The sequence below is a fragment of the Notechis scutatus genome, chromosome 2, assembly GCF_049901735.1.
Source record: "Notechis scutatus isolate UNSWTSFEM ecotype Mainland chromosome 2, rNotScu1.2, whole genome shotgun sequence".
NCBI classification, from domain to species: domain Eukaryota; kingdom Metazoa; phylum Chordata; class Lepidosauria; order Squamata; family Elapidae; genus Notechis; species Notechis scutatus.
The window spans coordinates 163,924,005-163,943,118 of NC_142010.1; the positions used below are offsets into that span (position 1 = coordinate 163,924,005).

The following is a 19,114-nucleotide window of genomic DNA, read 5'->3' on the forward strand; positions in this document are numbered from 1 at the left end:
CCTCTTCACCAGCTCTACGGGGTGGCTTAGCCCCGAAACCAGCCAGCTCGGGGCGCTCCAGCGGCGAGCCCAGACAGAAACTGCGCACGATCGTGGATTTCTGTCTGTCGCCAAAGCCCTTCAAACCGGAAGTCTCTATAGACAGCTTCTTAAAGTGGCAATAACTCTGCTGACCCAACTTCAGTCTTAAAAGCGGCAATACCCTGCTGACTCATTCTCATTGCATCAGCATTTACAGCAACCTTACAACAGCTGGTCAGCTATTGAATCTCCAGCTATTAAAACAAAGATGCTAACTGGGAATTCTGGGAGTTGAAGTTTAGGCATTTTAAAGTTGTCAAGTTTGAAAAACACCCAAAGCATGCATTGGAAAAGTTATGGTTTCTTTCTGCACACTCTCGCACCCTTTTGGAATCTGATGCAAAACACCACCCAGGCATGCATTAAAGACCTGTGGATGGGAGAAAAAGTCTCCTTTGTTCTTAGATTTCCTTTAAATATACAGCAGGTTTACCCTAGAGAAAAGCAGATGCAGAATTCTAGTGTTTAGCATTTTTTTTTAAACCGAAGTGAATTGATAAGACAACTGGGCTGTCATTAGCTGCCAAACAATCATTAAGAAAACGTCCAAATATACTTAAAGGTTTATAAACATCTTTAAGTAGTTCTTGTTGATAATACTGAGACATGCTTTAATTTAAATTTAGCAAAGTGTGGCACAAACGTCTATACAGCATCCTCTGAATATAATTCTGGGATTAAGGAATAAGGTAGACAATTGGATCTTTTCTGTCTTACCCAGACAATTGGATCTTTTCTGTCTTACCCACCTAAGTTATTTTGCACGAGCTTAAATGAACAGCAAATAAGAGCCTGTAGATTATCAGAAAATAATTCACTACTAGCAATAGTGATAGATGACTAGAAAGAGTAAGTAGCATTGTAATACTGCATCTGGATTACCTGTCGGAGAACCAAACATAAGTTAAAAGAAATAATACAATGCATATGACAGTCTCATGGAGAGGAAATGCACCTTCCAGCTGAGCAGAGAAAGTCTGTTTTGTACAAAGAAGTATATTCCAAGATACTATCCTCCCCCTGAAAATGAGGCGGGTTGCACTATTCACATTGGCTAAAGATCTATAGCAGGGGTGTCCAACCTTGGCAACTTTAAGACTTGTGGACTTCAACTCCCAGAATTCCTCAGCCAGCTTTGCTGGCTGAGGAATTCTGGGAGTTGAAGTCCACAAGTCTTAAAGTTGCTAAGGTTGGACACCCCTGATCTATAGGAAGAAAAGGGATGGTGTCTCCAATGTGTCTTCTGGTACAAAAAGAATGAGTTACTATAATTTTATGTAGTAAATGCAACAGTTGCAAAATGTTTACATGATATTTCAGTATTGCATAAAGTAATTCTGACTAATCAAGCAACAGAACATAAGTACAGTGGAACCTTCATACACATCATTAATTGGTTCCGGGAGGCATGATGAGTACCAAACACAATGAGTACCAAACAAATTTCTCCCATGAGAAATAATACAGTGAGTCACAAGGCAACTGACCCCAACAAGTTCTAGCTTGTGCATCGAGTACCAAACAAACACGAGTATTGGGATAAAAAAATTGTGTAAAAATCCATTGAGTACCAAATTCATTGAGTTTCAAAGCATTTGAATACCACCACTGTGGCCAAAAGGGCAATCATTCCGTGTACATTTGGTAAATTACAAACTTGAGAAACTACAATGCTGGGAATAAAGCTGATCCATTATAAGAAAGTGAAGAATGGCCTCAGCCTATGAACACCCCAGCTTGATTAGTTTCAATATAATGTATTATTATACTATAGATCTGATCCAGCTGATGTTGAGGACATGATTTTGCAGTGTTTTCTATATGGGAATTGTTTCAAATAAGCTTTCCAATGTGTACTTGGTGCTCTGTTCTGACTGCTCCACATAGCAAATTTCACTGTGAAGCATCAAATACTGTTCTTATCCTGTAGCTCAAAAGACAGGAATTTTGTTCCGTGGCACAGTATCCAAGTCATCATCCAGGGTCAGCAAGCCCTAGAGCAAGAAAGTATCACACGCATGTCAAGAGATTTTTTTTTTTTCTTGGTACAAAATGAAAGAATAAGCAGAAATGTCTTACCAGTTTTGTAGTCAGGATAGTTCTGACATGTTATTCCTAGAAATCTGAATAATAGCTGCTTTTCCCACTGCACATAATATTTAGGATTTGGTGATGCAAATACCATATTGTAAGATGTCACTACAGCAAACCGATAGGGCCAAGAATCGTGTAGTAATACAATGCAAATACCATAATAACTTTTATGTTTTGTATTGTACACTGCCCAGAAGTGCTCCGTGAGGGAGATGGGTGGTCCCCAAATTTAATATATAAATAAATAAGATTATAGTACTTGCATTCTGATGTTTTGTGCAAGCACGTAAGTCATAGCAATTAATGTGATGAGTTCAATAATAATTTGTCTTTTCCCTGGACACCCATGTTACTTCAGTTCTGTAAAAAATCTGAAATACAATCTGGTCCAATTGGTGACAAGGGGAAAATTATTTATATTGTGTTAACATTTTCTTATGTGGAAGTTGTTTAAATCATAAACCTTTAAATGCAGCCCAAACAAGTTCTGCAAGTTGTCCCTTTCAAGGATATTTATCCAAGCCAAGAATAATAACAGCAACAACAAAAATCCAGCTGGCTAAATAGGAGTGAGAAGTGGTGTCTAGAGAAATGGGATCTTTTCAAACCATCAGAAGCAGCCTCTGGCTTCTAAAATTAACTTCAATTCCCACTCTAGCTTTGCTCTACTTCCCAAAGTGCCACTGCTGTCGCATTCTTTCTTTCTGTCCATCCATCCATCCATCCATCCATCCAAAAGGTCTGCCTGTCTGTCTGCCTGCCTTTCTGTCTACCTACCTACCTACGTACCTGTTGTGACTCGGAGGTTTGAGCCTGCTCTGTTAGAAGACACAGACTTGAGCAATGAGGAAGAGGAGGATTTGGCCTTGAGGTTTGAGCCTGCTCTGTTAGAAGACACAGACTTGAGCAATGAGGAAGAGGAGGATTTGGCCTTGAGGTTTGAGCCTGCTTTGCTAAAGGACACAGACTTGAGCTAGGAGGAAGAGGAGGATTTGGCTCTGAGGTTTGAGCCTGCTTTGCTGGAGAATTTGGAATTGCCTTCCTCCCCAGGACCTTCCTCCCTGGTTGTGCCTCAGGTGTCGGCAGATAATCAGGAGAGCATGCTGGAGTACTTGGCTGAGGATCAAGCCGAGGAATGCTGGTTTGATGCAAGGCAAAGACGCAGGCAGAAGCGTGAAATGCAACGTAAAAAGAAAGAACAAATCAGAGACTGAGATGAGAGACTGACAACGCCCCACAGGGAATAAAAGTGGGCGTGTTAGCTCTGATTCCTTGTTCGGGACAACTTGTTGATTTATGAGAAGAAGCTTCTGCATATTTTCCTGTGTGGCGTTGGCGTGTGATTTATGTTTCTTTATCGGACTTGGCAGATAGCTGGCGTGAGACTGCCAAGAACGTTTTAGGATTAAGGAAGTTAACCCTGCAATTACCGGACTTGCCTGTTTATTTGTGTTTCAGCTGGAAATTTGGACTTATTACTTTGTTTATCCAGGTGAGACATAACACCTACCTATCTATCTACCAATATAGATCTATCTATCTATCTATCTATCTATCTATCTATCTATCTATCTATCTATCTATCTATTTATTTATCCATCCATCCATCCAAAATGTCTGCCTGTCTGCCTGCCTGCCTGCCTACCTGTCTTTCTGTCTACCTACCTACCTACCAACATGGATCTACCTACCTACCTACCTACCAATCTACTTACCTACCTATCTATCCATACATCCATCCAAAAGGTCTGCCTGCCTGCCTATCTACCTATTTACCAATCTATCTACCTATCTAGCTACCTGTCTCTCTCTGTCTGTCTCTCTCTCTATCCATCCATCCATCCATCTATCCATGTTCGAAGCACCAGCCCCGCAGGCATATTGGGAAAGTAGAGCAAAGCCAGTCTGGGAGGGAGGGAGGGAGGGAGGGAGAGAGAGAGAGAGAGAGAGAGAGAGAGAGAGAGAGACCTGATGCATCTGATTGAAATGAGTTTAGACTGAGGCCCTTTTCCACATTGAAACATCTTTGGCTTCTATTAAAGGTTTTGTGGACAAAACATGGTCAAGACTATCAGGAAACTCTCACATTTTGTTGAGGCTTTAAACAGGATCCATTGGACCAGATCTCCACCTTAAAAATTACTTTTCCCTAATGTATTACAGTGCCAATCCTGAAGAAGGCAAAACCAAAATGTACTGGTAAATTACAAGGAGAACACACACACACACACCCTTCTAACCCTGCTGGAGCAAGTGATTGGACTAGAATAGATGTTTCATTATCTTTCTTCTCCCTCCATCCATCCTTCTTTATTTCTTTTTCTTTCTGTCCCTTCCTTCCACCACCCCCCTTTCTTTGTCCCTTTTTCTTTCTTTCTCTTTTCTCTTTCTTTTCTTCCTTCTCTCTCTCTCTCTTTCTTTTCTTTCTCTCTCTTTCCCTCTCTCAGGCTCACCCCATTGACTTGACTTGCTTGGGTAGGTCCCTCCAATGCAGTGGGTTCAATGGGGTGGACTTGTGGGGCCGGCACCTAGAACACGGCAGTGTCGGCATGTTTGAAAAGTAGAGCAAAGCCAGAGGTCGGTAATTTTTGCTGCAAAGAATCACAAAAGCTTCTGGGTTGTGCACAAGAAGAGACACACATGTCAATGCAATTCAGCAACATAAAATAATGAGATACAAATAAAACAAATCAACAAGAATTGGCAAAGCATCTCTGATTAGATTTTATTCACTGCTAGAATCTAATCAGAGATGCTTTGCCGATTCTAGTGCAATGACCTGCTCCAGCAGGGTTAGAAGGGAGTGTGTCATGTGTATGTGTGTGCATGGCTGTCAAAACTCCAAAAACAGGTCAAGTATCTCTGGGGAGGCCAGTCATAAATTAGAACACTTGCTAAACAACCGGCCACTTATACTTGGATTGCCAGTCACCTGGCCACGCCCACCCAGTCACATGACCACCAAATCACACCTACCCCATCATGTGACCAGCAAGCCCCATGCCCAGCTAGCAAGCCACGCCAGCCAGTCCCATGATCAGCAAGCCACATCCACCCAGTCACGTGACCAGCAAGCCATGCCCACCCAGTCACGTGACCAGCAAGCTACACCCCCAAATTAGGCCACGCCCACATAAATTTGAATCCCACCCCTGTGTGGGGGGCACTGAGGATGAATTTGTAGCACCAAGGGGGCGGTGGACTGAAAAAGTTTGGGAACCACTGCTTTAGAACATTATTTTGTTATTAAGAAAAATCTCACCAAGAATGAAAAGAACAAGGCAGCAGCTGAGAGGAAGTGCCAGATATCATGGTCATCAAAGAATCCCAGAAGGATACATGGTCGGTTTTTTTCACGAGACTGTGCTGGAGTTTCCTGGAGGAAATGATAAAACCAGTGAATTTTAGATGTTTCCCAACAAAAAATGTAACCTTATATCTAGCCTTATATCTCAGTGATCAAATGATCTTTTCTATCAAACTCACTACTCCAATTGAAGGAGGAATGAGTGGTGAAAAGGACAAAACTGATGAATGAATCTATTAAGGCTTCCTATGTAAGCTGCTCTGAGAATTTCAGAGGGCATTTAATGTAAGTAGCTATGTAATAAAATAAATATCAAATATAATTAAAATGATAGTACCAACTATATAATGTCCATGATTTTCAAAAGCAACATGTCAGATAATTTCCTTCAGCAGCATTAATAAAAAGTTTTTTATAAGTAATTGGTGAAACTGAATTGCACACCAAAAATATGGTTTTGCTTTTTTAATGCCGTGCTCTGGCTTTACCAAACCTTTCAGGAAAATAGAATGGTCCCTATATAGGTAGAAATTTATATTCTTTATGTTAAAGAATGGTTTCAAGAGATGTGTTCTTTATAAATTTTTGAAATGTATTTATAAAAAAGGGAAGGAGAAAAATGGAATATGTTTCTATATGACTTAGATTCAACAATAAGTTAAAGGATCACACTAGTTTTATATTAATATTCTATAGATCTTGGCACAAGAAATTAGGTCACAGTGAAGGAAACTAAAGCTGAGTTTTAAAACAAAATTTTGATTCTGAAATTTTGTCCATATATTCTCTAATGCTTCTTTGGCTCCTTTCTTTCTGGTAATCTATGATAATTTCAAATACTCCTGAAGTGGAACAGAAGCAAATAGAAAGGAAGGAACTTACCTCCCAGCTACTGGGGTTCTGGAAAAAGAAATAAAGAGCTGCAGCCCAAACTAAAGCTGTGGCCACAATACAAAAGAGAGGGAAAGGCAATAACTTCTCTGAACTGCGTAGCTGGAAAGACAAAAAGTATAATATTTGAATGAACATTTCCTATGAGATGCATAAAAAAGGGAGGACTAATCATTTTTTTTTAGCAAAGCTAGCATTTTCACGTCAAGCCAGTCTAGCTTTCTTTTCAAGCCAGTTTAACTCCAGCCCTGGTTGAAAGGAAGACAAATCTACCTGAATTTGTTCCATATTACCATGTTCTTAGCATTGCTTAGAAATCTAAAATGCGCAGGTATCCTAAAATGACAGCAGTTCATTCCTGGAAGAGGGCTAATCTCATCTTTGACTGCAAGTATGGCGCCTTCCTCTTCCTTCTTTTCATCTGGTATTTCCATATAAGGAGCCTGACCATAATTGTAAACTTTGATAAATGGTGTTTTCCTCTTTAAGTTTGAGGTTTTGGAATGTAGTTAATACCTGTATTTAACTTAATATAATAGTTGATTTGTGCTTTTCCAAGTTTATATAAATCATATGTACACTGATTATTCAAAATATGCAATCTCTGTCTCTGAAGAATAACTTCATCATAAATTAATAATATTCTCTGAGGTCTCTTATCCAAAGGCTTAAAAACCTGTAGTCAACTCTTGAAGGGCAGATCTGAAAGCTGAGCACTGAACAAAACATATTCTACCATACAATAATCTACTCCCCCCTTCAAAGCAGTCTAGGTTTGGCAATATAACTGACATTAACTAACAAGTAATAAGAACCACTGACCTTCATGATGACATAAAAGGCAAGATATAACAAAAGATTGCAGATAAAAATGCCCAGCATGTAAGAAGCAAAATCCCTTGGCCGATATACTAGTCCAAAAATTGCGCTAAGAGAGAAAAATAAAGGCAATGTAATCCAAGACGGTTGCATGCAAAACTGATCCAGATTAATTTGTTTAGAACAATTATGATTTTCTGGTCAAAAAAAATATAACGATGCTTTAATGAATCATTTTAATTATAGTTGTAAAACATCTTGATCTATAATGATTTCATTATAATGCAGAAAATACTCAAGATATAAATATTAATAAAACCTGAAACTTTTATTTAGGTATAATGGATATATCAATCAAAAAACAATTTGGGACTGTATTTCTTTACATGGTGACCATTGCAAGGATTGTACTTGCTAAGCACTGGAAAGGAAAGAAGATGCCGATTGTTGAAGAATGAATTTTAAAATTGACTGAATTAGCAGAGATGGCAAAATTAACTGCCTTGCTTAGAGATAATGGACTAGGCAGCTTTATAAGAGACTGGAAACCATTTGTGGACTTTCTTCATGTTAAACATAATAACAGATGGTTAACAAAGGAATCTGAAGACTAGTGTACTATTTGGGTGAACATGTTGACTTTTTTCTTTCATATAATTGATATCAATTATTACCTAGACCCCTCCTCATCTGAAATATATGTTTATATATTTTTCTTGTTAAATAAGGATGAGAAAGTTTATACTTTCATGTTTCACCTTGCCCTCATTATGCAGACCCATTATGTAAGGGGAGAATTTATAAGGTATTTTTTATTTTTATTTTCAACATCCAGCCAAGGTGCTTTTTGTTTGTTTGTTTGTCTGAGTCATTTTTTAAAAAAAATTTCCCCCTTTTTGGACACATTTTTTTTGGTGCTATTACTGTTGGATGTATTTTTTCTGATTTGTATGTTATTCCCATTGATAAGACATAATAAATATATATTAAAAATGGCTCCAAAAATCAAACGATTTTGACCATGACTCCCAGGCACTGCAGAAACAAGTCTAAATCAAGCTTAAGTCAGAGTCACTGGACTTATTCATGCAGAGGCTGTTCCTGAGTCCCTGCTGGGGTTGGCAACACCTTTAGGCTTGATTAGGACTTGCCCACAATCGTGCATAGTTGTCAACACATATGCTATGAAGGGGTTGATGGGTAAGTGTAGGTTGTAGATTGCAAATCTCAACTATGTGTGCTGCAGGGAAGTGTGTGCTCTACATACTGATTGGTTGAACTAATTTCCTGCTGGGAGGCAGGCAAAGGCAAAACAGATTGTTGTTTGAATGTCCCTTAGCCAGGACATTAATATTCATATATTAATATAAATGCAATAACAATGTCACTGTCTCCGAACAACAGACACATACATTCCCTGCATGTGCAGTGACACAGAAATCTAAATCAAACTTAAGGCTGAACCATATAAGGGGAATGGGGAAAGGAAGGAACTAGAAATTCCTTTAGGAGGAACTATGTGTTCTAAATAGTTACCAAGTTAATTCCCTAATGAAGTCTGGTTCCTATGCTGCAATAATCACATTAAGAATTCTAGAATTTCCAGGGTGGGAAACAAGGAATGGGAAGAAATTGTTAAATATCAGATAATTTGTCAACTTGAAAAAATGTTTTAAAAATAGTAGACAGAACTATTTCAGAGACAGAGCTTCTCTAACAGACACTTGTATCTCTTGATTGTCCAAGATAAATCTACAAACATACATTTGCTACTTACAAAGACCAATTAACCAGGTTCCCAACAACAAGCAAAATCATTCTGTCCTAGAGAAAAGAAAGAATAACCAAAAATGAACAATTGAAATCAAATCATAGCAACATTTTTCTGTTTTATCCCAATGCTTACAACAGGAAATAATTAACAGCATACTTAAAATTATGTGGATTAAATTTTTTAAAAAAAATCAAACTGGGAATGTATAGAGCTCAACCAAATGGTGAAGAGAAATTGCTGTGAAGACAAGAAAGAATGGCTGGAAAGGCACTGAGGCACAAGAAGCAACAAAACTCTTTATTACATTTCTAATGAACAGACTGGAATAAGGAATAGCTCCAATGTTCTGATCAAGGATAAGAGTGCACCAACTGGCATTTCATTCCTCTCAGTGCCTGAAAAGGTTTTTCACATAGTTCCCTTAGGCAGCTGCAAAGTGCCATATACCAACGTCTGAGAGAAGAACAAGCTGGATTTCGGTGTGGAAGGTCCTGCTGTGAACAAATCTTCACCTTATGAAATATAGAACTGTGCACTGAATATCGGCAACCACTGGCCGTCAACTTTATTGGTTTTAAGAAAGCATTTGACAATCTCCGCCGAGAATCTCTCTGGCAGATCCTACATTTATGGTTTACTGACAGTCTTCATTACTATCTTTAAGGATTTATACTATCAAGCTGCTGGATTAAGATCGAAGATGGCCATATGAACTTATTTGAAATTACTACTTAGACAAGACTGTATTCTGTGACCACTCATCTTCCTTGTGGCCCTCGACTATGTTATGCATTGAAAATCCCGCATTGGGAAAGGCATTCATTATTCTGACCAAGACCATCTTCAACCTGGATTTTACAGATGATATTGCCCTACATGAGGAAGATGAGACGAAACTACAAGTGATGACTGCCTTAGATAAATAAGATGCAAACAAAATTGGTTTCAGGATAAGTGTCAAGAAATCGAGATCATGTATGTGAGCTCTACCGCACAGATATGGGGAATCACACTTGGATCACAGTGACTTGAGGAAGTAGGAAGGTTTACCTATTTGGGTAGTGTATTTAGGTAGCCTGAAATGGTGATGCAGAGGTAGAGATCAAGTGCTGCATTGGGAAAGCAACAGAAGATGAATAAAATCTGGTTCTCGTCATCTTTATCACTACAACTTAAACTCCATTTGCTTGCCTCTATAGTGATCCTGACAGCCATTTATGCCAGCAGGAATTGGAAGGCATCAGCAAGTATTAACAAGAGACTTGATGTCTTTCAACAAAGATGCCTTCGCTGAATCCTAAAAATTCACTATTTAGTCCATACTTTTAATGAAGTAATATGGTTTCTCCTGCGAACTACATAACATTGTCACATGTAGAAGATTGCAGTTTGCAGGTTATATTCTCCACATGGAGAACTATCAAATCTTCAAGATGGCAATGAGATGGACACCCCCTCCCATGCCAAACAACCAAAAGGACGCCCTTGAAATACATGGTGAAGAATGTTCATTGAAGACTTAAAGACTCTAAACATCACACAGAAAGATGCAGAAGCACTCACCCAAGACCAAAAATGCTGGAGTGGCCTTGCTGCCCGATATGCTGTGCAGCATGGGAGGATCTAATGCTAATGTTAATACTTAAAGTTTATGATGTGAAGTTGCATATCTGATATACATTTGCATTTGCTTTAGCATCATTATAAGCTTTTAGAGCATGTTGGATCATTTAGAAATTTCAACTCGCATTCCATGTATACCATGCACACACAGATCACCCTCCATCATCCATAGTAGTTTTGTCATCTGAATTCAGAAATTAAGTTACAAAAACTTATAAAAAAATCATAAGGAGTGCTGTAGTCCATTGTTTCCAATCCTGAATCCAGATTAAAAGATATCTGAGAAATGCTTGCCCAGTCTTTGCTTCAAAACATTTAAGGGGAACTTATTATCTCTATTAGGAGACATATATTCTTATGTTAAACCAAAATCTACCATTTGGTAACTTAATTACATAATAATTATTCAAGGAGAACAGGATGATGTATCTTTTTAACATGTACTCATATATCATATGACTGTGGGGGTGGTACTGCAATGATCATAACTTCAGGGACTGGTTATAAGTACCATTTGTTCAGCAGCTGAACTTCAAATGATCACTGAATGAATGGTCAGATTTTGAGGACTATCTGCACAGGGGAGAGAGTGGGCCTCCCACTAAGAAAGTTCCAGATGGTGGTTCTGAGCAGGCACATCCTCATACGAGAGCAAGAAAAAGAATTCCAAGTGGAAGTCAAAGTAATTTCTGAAAATACTGTAGATTACTATTACAGTGGCAAATTTAATATTTATTTAGTGTTTATTTAAACTAATCTATATGTTTTCAAACGAGAAAGAAAAGCATTTTCATAATCCATCAGAGATAACTTCAAGGAACTGAAAAAAGTACTTACCATGTACATGGGTCGGCTGCATTGTTGTATATAATCGGTGTACAATACTATAGCTATGCGTCGAAAAATCCCAAGGTCTATGGCAGAAAACGACAAAGGGAATTAAAATATGGCAATCAGCATTTGACTGAGATCACGTTGAAGCAAATATATAACCCAGGACTGAGAAGCAAGAGCTGGCACAAAGTAGATTGGAAAATGTTTGATTTTCAGAAAAGGACAAAGGATCCTTGACGACTAGTTACTTTCACACTAATTTTATACGATTACTAGGCAGCTGAAAGCTAGGAAATTTTGAGATAATTAAGAATGGATTTTTGTAGGAGATGATTGTAATCTCAGTTATGGATTGGTAATCACAGGCTACAGGCCTAACATTCCTTTTACATCTTCCAGAGCACTTCCAGAATATGTAGCCAAAAATAAGCAGCAAAAATACTAACTTTCAAGGAATATAGCTTTTCCCAATTTGTTTGCTACATGGCAAACCTTTGTAAGAATTTATCTACTCATTTCACCCCTAAATCATCTAAATTTAGAAATAGGTCCTTCTAACTAACATTTCAGTCCCATCTACAATTAGCATACTGTCAATCTGGTCTTTTACCCTCTCTGAGGCTGAAAAAATAGAAAAAGAAAGTTAATTCTACTGATTCCTGTAAATTGCTCATTTCTACTATAGTAGAGCAATACTTTGAATGGGACTTATCTCTTAAAGACACATTCTGAGACATGAACTGCTTTCTACCAGCTCTGGCTGATACATAAATGTTGATTCTTTCGGAACGTAGATAACATGGAATATCCGAATATAAGATAAAAATAAAGGTTCCCCTCGCACATACGTGCTAATCATTTCCGGCTCTAGAGGGCGGTGCTCATCTCCGTTACAAAGCTGAAGAGCCAGCGCTGTCCAAAGACATCTCTGGGGTCATGTGGCCGGCATGACTAAACGCTGAAGGCACACGGAACACCATTGCCTTCCCACCAAAGGTGCTCCCTATTTTTCTACTTGCATTTTTATATGCTTTCGAACTGCTAGGTTGGCAGAAGCTGGGACAAGTAATGGGAGCTCACTCCATTACATGGTGCTAGGGATTCAAACCGCTGAACTGCCAAACTTTATGATCAAAAAGCTCAGCATCTTAGCCACTGAGCCACTGCGTCACAATCCACACAGTGGAAAACTAGTTTTATCAAGAGGTTGGTCAAATCTTGACCAAGACAGGGTGAATGGAAATGTTTCAATAATTCCCAATACATTTTTGAATGTAAATAGATACTTGCTTTAATACTGTACTTAAAAGTTTCATGCAACTAAGAGCATGTGCATCTGAAGGGCTATCTTTTCTTCTAAGAATCGTTGGTACCATTATCCAAGTCTCAGAATAGATGGTTGTGTCAGCTATGCTGTCTTCACTATGCCTTGCTCCAAGTCCCTAACAGGAAGTAACTTTGACCTTCTATTTTCTTAGGTCTTTTCAATGTTTAACTAGAGATACCATCATTCTATATGACTCAGCTTCCCTACCATTTTTTTTGTAGGTTGCTTTTTAAAATCAGGCCCTATGAAAGCATTTTATAAAAAACATATCTGCCAGTAAGTTTGCTGAAAGGTGCTCATTTATACCATCTCCAGCAACCAGCATTCTTGAGAAATAATAGAGTAATTATGCCATCTGGTTTGTTTAACAATTTCTATTCAGAAGACTAAGGGGATTCAAGCTATTGACTTTTCTATAAAAATCCAGAAAAATTAGCATGCTTCTTAGTCTTGCTGCCAAAATCCTTTTTTGCTTAGTCCAAAAGGGGAAGGTTTAACACCAAATGCTAGTTACCTGGATCAGAGACATCTGGCTCCAAGTGAAGCAGAAAAGAAAAGAAGGGGGAAATGCTTGTGAGAAGAATATATTGACACAGCAAGGGGAGTATAAGGCAGCTAGGAGGTGTCCTCAAACGCTTGCCAACCAAAATGTACCTACATACACAATTAGCAGCTCTATTCTTCCTGTGAAAAGCACTACCTGCTGAAAAGTAACTGTTGCTTTCAGGAACACAACACAAATAAATACATGTCCAATGGGTCAGTATTAGGTAATGCATAAAAAGTCAACATGGTGTCAGCTTTAAAATTCAGCTGCCACATTTTTTTAGAGCGTTGGAGGAGTTGAAAAGTTCAAGGTGATTCTATATGTCGTATTAAGAAATTCCAGTGGCAGTTAATTGGTTCTCGTGATTTATGTAGTGTAGAAGTGGAAGGAGAGAAGGTGGATTTGGTGTAACGTGCGAAAATTATTTCACTTGGGAAATTGCCTTTGAGATGCCAGATCTGTTTCTAAATAAATCAATTGGAGAGAAATGTCTCAGAGTGATTGACATCATGGATACTTTCTGGATGCCTAACATTTATTTCCCAAGTCATTCTTTTAATTTTTGAAGGGGCTTGGCTGATACCTCCGAGTTCTTTTTCCTGAGATGGAAAATTATCAACAATCAGCTGAAGTTGGAGAGATGCAGGGGGGAGAGTATGGGGGCCCTCCCTCTGGAACATTAATTGAATCTGCAAGCCTTTGTTTGGAGGAGATGATGGATGCTTTCAGAATGACATTAGAAGAAAGAGGTTTGGGAGCTATACCGAAGTGTTTCAACTCATGAAGTTGTTATAACCCAGAGGTAACCCAGCCGGTTGAAGAGAAATCTTTCTCGAGCCCCAGCCAGATTGCTATTCTGTCTGATTGGAGGGAGGAGACGATACAGATGCTAGTGGGAGGAAGCCAGAAAGACGCATCATCTGACAGAGGGTATGTGGCAGCCTCCGAGGCAATCCCCTCATTTTCCAGAGGGAATTTTGCCCCCTGCAGAGAGTATCCAGGGTGGGGATTTTATCCAGGCCAGGGGTGGATTCAATGCCAATGGCAGCCAGCACTAACCCAGCCTTGGTCTGAAGGGGGATTACCCAGACAACAGACAGCAACCACTTCCCCTCCACCTGACCAGGGAAACAGGCCACACCCATCTTCCTCCTGGCCACCACAAATGCAGCCCCAACCGGCAGCGAGGCCATAGAGACCCCTATTCCAGAGAGGCACCACCCAGCCAGGATACAGGGGGCCTACCCAGCCTACATACGCCACCAGGCCAGTTCCTTCCATTCCAGTACAACTTGCAAGGACCTGGCCTGTGCCACCTCCGCAACCACGACCTAGGCTGGACCAAATACCTTTTAAGACCATATTCGATGGCCGCCATGAACATTTCAATTACTTCCTCACTCAAATCTGATCCCATATAGAACAATTTGGAGATCAATACGCCACAGAGTGCGATTTGATTACGGCCATAACAAACAGGATGAATGAAGGGGATACTTTAGACTGGGTGGCCCAACTACACAATGAACAAGCCCCTGAATTACGCGATGTAAATGCATTTATTCAATTATTAAGACTCAGATTTGAAAATCCAGACAAGGTAGCAGAGAATGAAGAGAAGTTAATGGAAATGAGGCAAGGCAAGCGACCCTTGCCAGAATTCATTTGGGACTTTAGAAGGGTTGCAAGCCACCTCATGGATTGGCCTGAAATAATGACTTTACACTATTTTAAAAACGCCATTGATCCAGAAGTAAAGAAAGCCTGTGAAATTAGGGAATCCCAGAGACCTTACAATCATGGTATGTCGCATCCCTCAGCTTAAATCGCAGCATCAACCCACACGGGAAACCCCTTCCAGCAGCCCTGCCTAAGAGAATTGTGGCTAGGAGACCACCGAGCGGATCAGCCAAATCTGCTCGTACCCAACCTACCAGGGTGCTGAAATGTTACCGATGTGGCCAAGCCGGCCATAGAGCAGCAGACTGTCTGGCCCCTGCTCCTGTACCACAAGCTCCGCAGTCGAAGTCTAATCCATCTGTTAGAGGTCGGAAGAATCAAGTAAGACCTCTGGCCAGGGGCAGGTTTGCCAAACACAGCTGGGAAAGCCCCCTCTGTGCAGACGGGAGAAATGGACCACCAGACCGCCACCACGTCCCCAAGAACCCGACCTGCGAAGATGACTCAATGGTGAGTGATCCCATCATACCTTTTACAGTCAAGGTCAAGGTAGTGGTACCAAACACGGGGGAGGTCGGGGATTTAGAAACTGTCATTGGTACTGAGTGTTCTAGATGTCTTATCGGACTCCCCATCGTTGAACATTTGGGCATAAAAACTAACTCACTAAAACGCCCAATCAGATTTGAGCACGTGGATGGAACCTTAATGGGGGGGGGGGAGCCACTCAGATGACTGAATTGATCAAGATGGAATTAGGGCTCCATCGCGAACTCATAGGCTTCTTAGTGGCCCCCAAGATGTCAGAATCAATCATACTGGGACTTGCTTGGCTAGACAAATGGGCCCCGATGATCAAATGGGAGGATGGATTCAGAAAAATCCTCATTGGACCAGGCCAATTGCCCCCTCTTCCACTCACTACAAAGCCACTGGTCAGCTTGAACCCAGAGCCTGAGCCAGCATCCATGGCATCCCACCTTCTCCCAGATAACCCCCAGGTCTCTGACCAATATAAAGACTTGGATGAAGTATTCAGTGAAGAAGAGTGTAATGTCTTACCTCCTCATCGAGCCACTGATTGCGCCATAGAATTAGAACCCAGGGCGAAATTACCAAAACCAAAGATGTATTCCATGACGCCTGCTGAAATGACTGAATTAAGGAAATACATTGACAGCAATTTGGAACGAGGTTTTATTGAGCCTGCCAAATCAAGACTAGCTGCCCCTGTGTTGTTCAAGGAGAAGATGGATTGTGATTGTGGGTTGACTTTAGAGGCATGAACGCCATATGCGTCAAAAACATGTACCCTCTCCCCCTTAAGAAGGACTTATTGAACCATCTGTTGAAGGGCAAGATATTCACCAAGCTAGATCTCAGAGAAGCTTACTATCGGGTCCACATCAAAGAAGGAGATGAGTGGAAAACTGCTTTTAACTGCCCACTGGGTAGCTTCCAATTCATAGTCATGCCTTTCGGACTTCAGGGGACTCCTGCAGTGTTTATGCAGCTCATCAATGAGGTGCTACACCTGCATCTTTATCAGGGGAGGGGGTCCTCGTGTACCTGAATGACATCCTTATCTTCAGTGAAACCATGTTCAATTGGTCCGACAAGTTCTAGAAAAACTTCTAGTCACTTCAAATTATATGTGAAACTCTCAAAATGCGAATTCCACAAAGAGTCGTTGGACTACTTAGGCTACCGAATATCCAACCTGGGGATTGAAATGGACCCCAGAAAGGTGAACGCGGAGCTGGACTGGCAACCCCCAGAACCCGAAAACAACTTCAAAGTTTCTTGGGGTTTGCCAACTTCTATAGACATTCCATTCATTCCATCCTTTGCTGAAGTTGCTACAGCTGTTTTGCTGCAAAAGGACTCTCAAGGCCGATTGATGCCTTGCACTTATGTGTCCAAAAAGCTGACAGACACAGAGCGAAGGTGGGCGGTCTGGGAGAAAGAAGCATTCGCCGTACGATGGGCTTTGTTGACTTGGAGGCACTTTCTAGAAGGGGCGCCAGAGGCCTTTGAGGTACGGACTGATCATAAGAACCTCGAGGCTCTAAAGACCCCTAGGAGATTATCACCCAAACAAGTCCGCTAGGCCCAATATTTCAAGCGATTCAACTTTAACATTAAATATATCCCCGGAGGGAAAAATGTACTGGTGGACGCTCTGTCCAGAAAACCTCAGTTTGAAAGCCACTGAGAGGAAATAGTACAAGCCTTAATTTCAGAAGCTCAATTGGCAGGACAAGTGACCACTCGAGCCCAAGCCAACCGTAACCCCAAACACCTGGAAGATAAGCTGACTACAGAATTGAAAACTATTGACAGACCCTTGGTTCCTGGACCATCAAACCGAGTTGACAATGAATGATGGACTAGCTTGGAAAGGGACTAAGCTTTATGTACCCACAACCCTAAGACTACTGGTACTAAAGCGTAGCCACGACTCCTGGCTGGGAGGCCACTTCGGATTCCTAAAAACCCTACATTTACTGAGAAGACAGTTCTGGTGGCCAAAAATGAAAGCTGATGTTGAGGACTATGTAAAAAGTTGCTCAATTTGTGCCACAATGAAACAGAACTGGAAAATCCCCTGGCCTCCTGCAACAAGTTGCTGAACCAACCCAACCTTGGGAAGAAATCGCAATGGACTTTATTGTTGAATTATCTAAGAGTGAAGGGAATACAATCATTTGGACTATAATTGACTTATTCTCTAAACAGGCCCATTTTATAGCCTGCAAAGGACTTCCATCTGCGAAAAAACTTGCAAAGCTGTTCATGAAACATATCTATAGACTACATGGAGTACCTCATAGAATAATATCAGACAGAGGAGTACAATTTACCGCAAAATTTTGGAGGGAATTTCTGAAATCAATTGGTTCATCTCAAGGGTGATTGATTGAACAATACATTAGATGCTATGTAAATTATCAACAAGAAAATTGGGCTGAGTTGTTACCTTTTGCAGAGGTTGCTTACAATAATGCAGTACATAGCAGCACGGGATAGACTCCATTCCAAACCAACACTGGAATGGATTTTGTCCCAATGCCAGAGTTACCTAGACAACCTCCCTCATCCATGTCCCTAACAGAATGGATGAACTCATTAAAGTAAGTATGGGAAGATACAAAAAAAGCTTTGACCGAAGCTGCAAAAAGTTATAAAAAACAGGTGGATAAACATAGATCCCTTCAACCGTTTTTTAAAGTAGGGGACAAAGTATATTTGTTGATCAAGTAAGTATCTTTGGTTGAAACTGCCCAGTAAGAAGCTGGGTCCATTCCCAATTTCAAACATAATCAATCTGGTCACTGTCCAATTAAGTCTTTCTCGAATATTGGGGAAAATTCATCCAGTATTCCATTGTAGTTTACTAAAACCAGCTACTACATCAATGATAAGATCACTGCCAATCGCTCCCCCTAAACTGTTAATCGTACAGGGGGAAACACATTATGAAATTCAAAAAATTCTCGATTCTAGATTATACCGTAGCCGATTGCAATATTTGGTCTTATGGAAAGGATACCCTTTCTCGGATGCTAGTTGGGTAAAGAGTTGGGATGTTCATGCTGATCAATTGGTTAACCAATTCCATGAGGATTTTCCCCACAAACTGAAGGGTCCTCATGGGGGGGGGAAGGGGGTTAAGGAAAATGTGTTAACCCCTGTATCTGGTTTTTCTTTCCTTTCTTTTAGGAGGAGGAGTTTTCAAGGGGGGACGCCTGTCAGCTTTAAAATTCAGCTGCCACATTTTTTTTAGAGAGTTGGAAGAGTTGAAAAGTTCAAGGTTATTCTGTAGGTTGTATTAAGAAATTCCAGTGGCAGTTAATTGGTTCTCGTGATTTATGAAGTGTAGAAGTGGGAGGAGAGAAGGGAGGAGATAAGGTGGATTTGGTGTAATGCGTGAAAATAATTTCACTTGGGAAATTGCCTTTGAGATGCCAGATCTGTTTCTAAATAAATCAATTGGAGAGAAATGTCTCAGAATGATTGATATCATGGATACTTTCTGGATGCCTAACACATGGATTCTTACTGCAGTTCTATTTCTCAACCTGGCTGGCAGGGGAGTCCTGGGAGTTGAAATACATACATCTTAAAGTTGCCAAG

The 19,114-nt window shown here is 40.3% G+C and overlaps 1 protein-coding gene across 5 annotated transcripts in view; it reads right to left on the bottom strand.

Annotated features, from left to right (window-relative positions):
• Nucleotides 1–1,316: 1,316 nt before the first annotated feature.
• SIDT1 (SID1 transmembrane family member 1) overlaps nucleotides 1,317–19,114 on the bottom strand; it is a 67,532-nt gene continuing 49,734 nt past the window's right edge. For 3 of the 5 annotated variants that reach the window (XM_087957246.1, XM_087957243.1, XM_087957244.1), the window contains 7 exons: nucleotides 13,265–13,279; nucleotides 11,427–11,503; nucleotides 8,970–9,016; nucleotides 7,196–7,301; nucleotides 6,365–6,475; nucleotides 5,438–5,551; nucleotides 1,317–2,075 (listed from right to left, as the gene is read on the bottom strand). In XM_087957246.1, coding sequence (XP_087813372.1) covers nucleotides 2,013–2,075; nucleotides 5,438–5,551; nucleotides 6,365–6,475; nucleotides 7,196–7,301; nucleotides 8,970–9,016; nucleotides 11,427–11,503; nucleotides 13,265–13,279 — 533 coding nt within the window. In that variant the 3' untranslated portion in view covers nucleotides 1,317–2,012. The remainder of the gene's footprint in view (nucleotides 2,076–5,437; nucleotides 5,552–6,364; nucleotides 6,476–7,195; nucleotides 7,302–8,969; nucleotides 9,017–11,426; nucleotides 11,504–13,264; nucleotides 13,280–19,114) is intronic. The other 2 variants (XM_087957247.1, XM_087957245.1) reach the window with 1 other exon arrangement.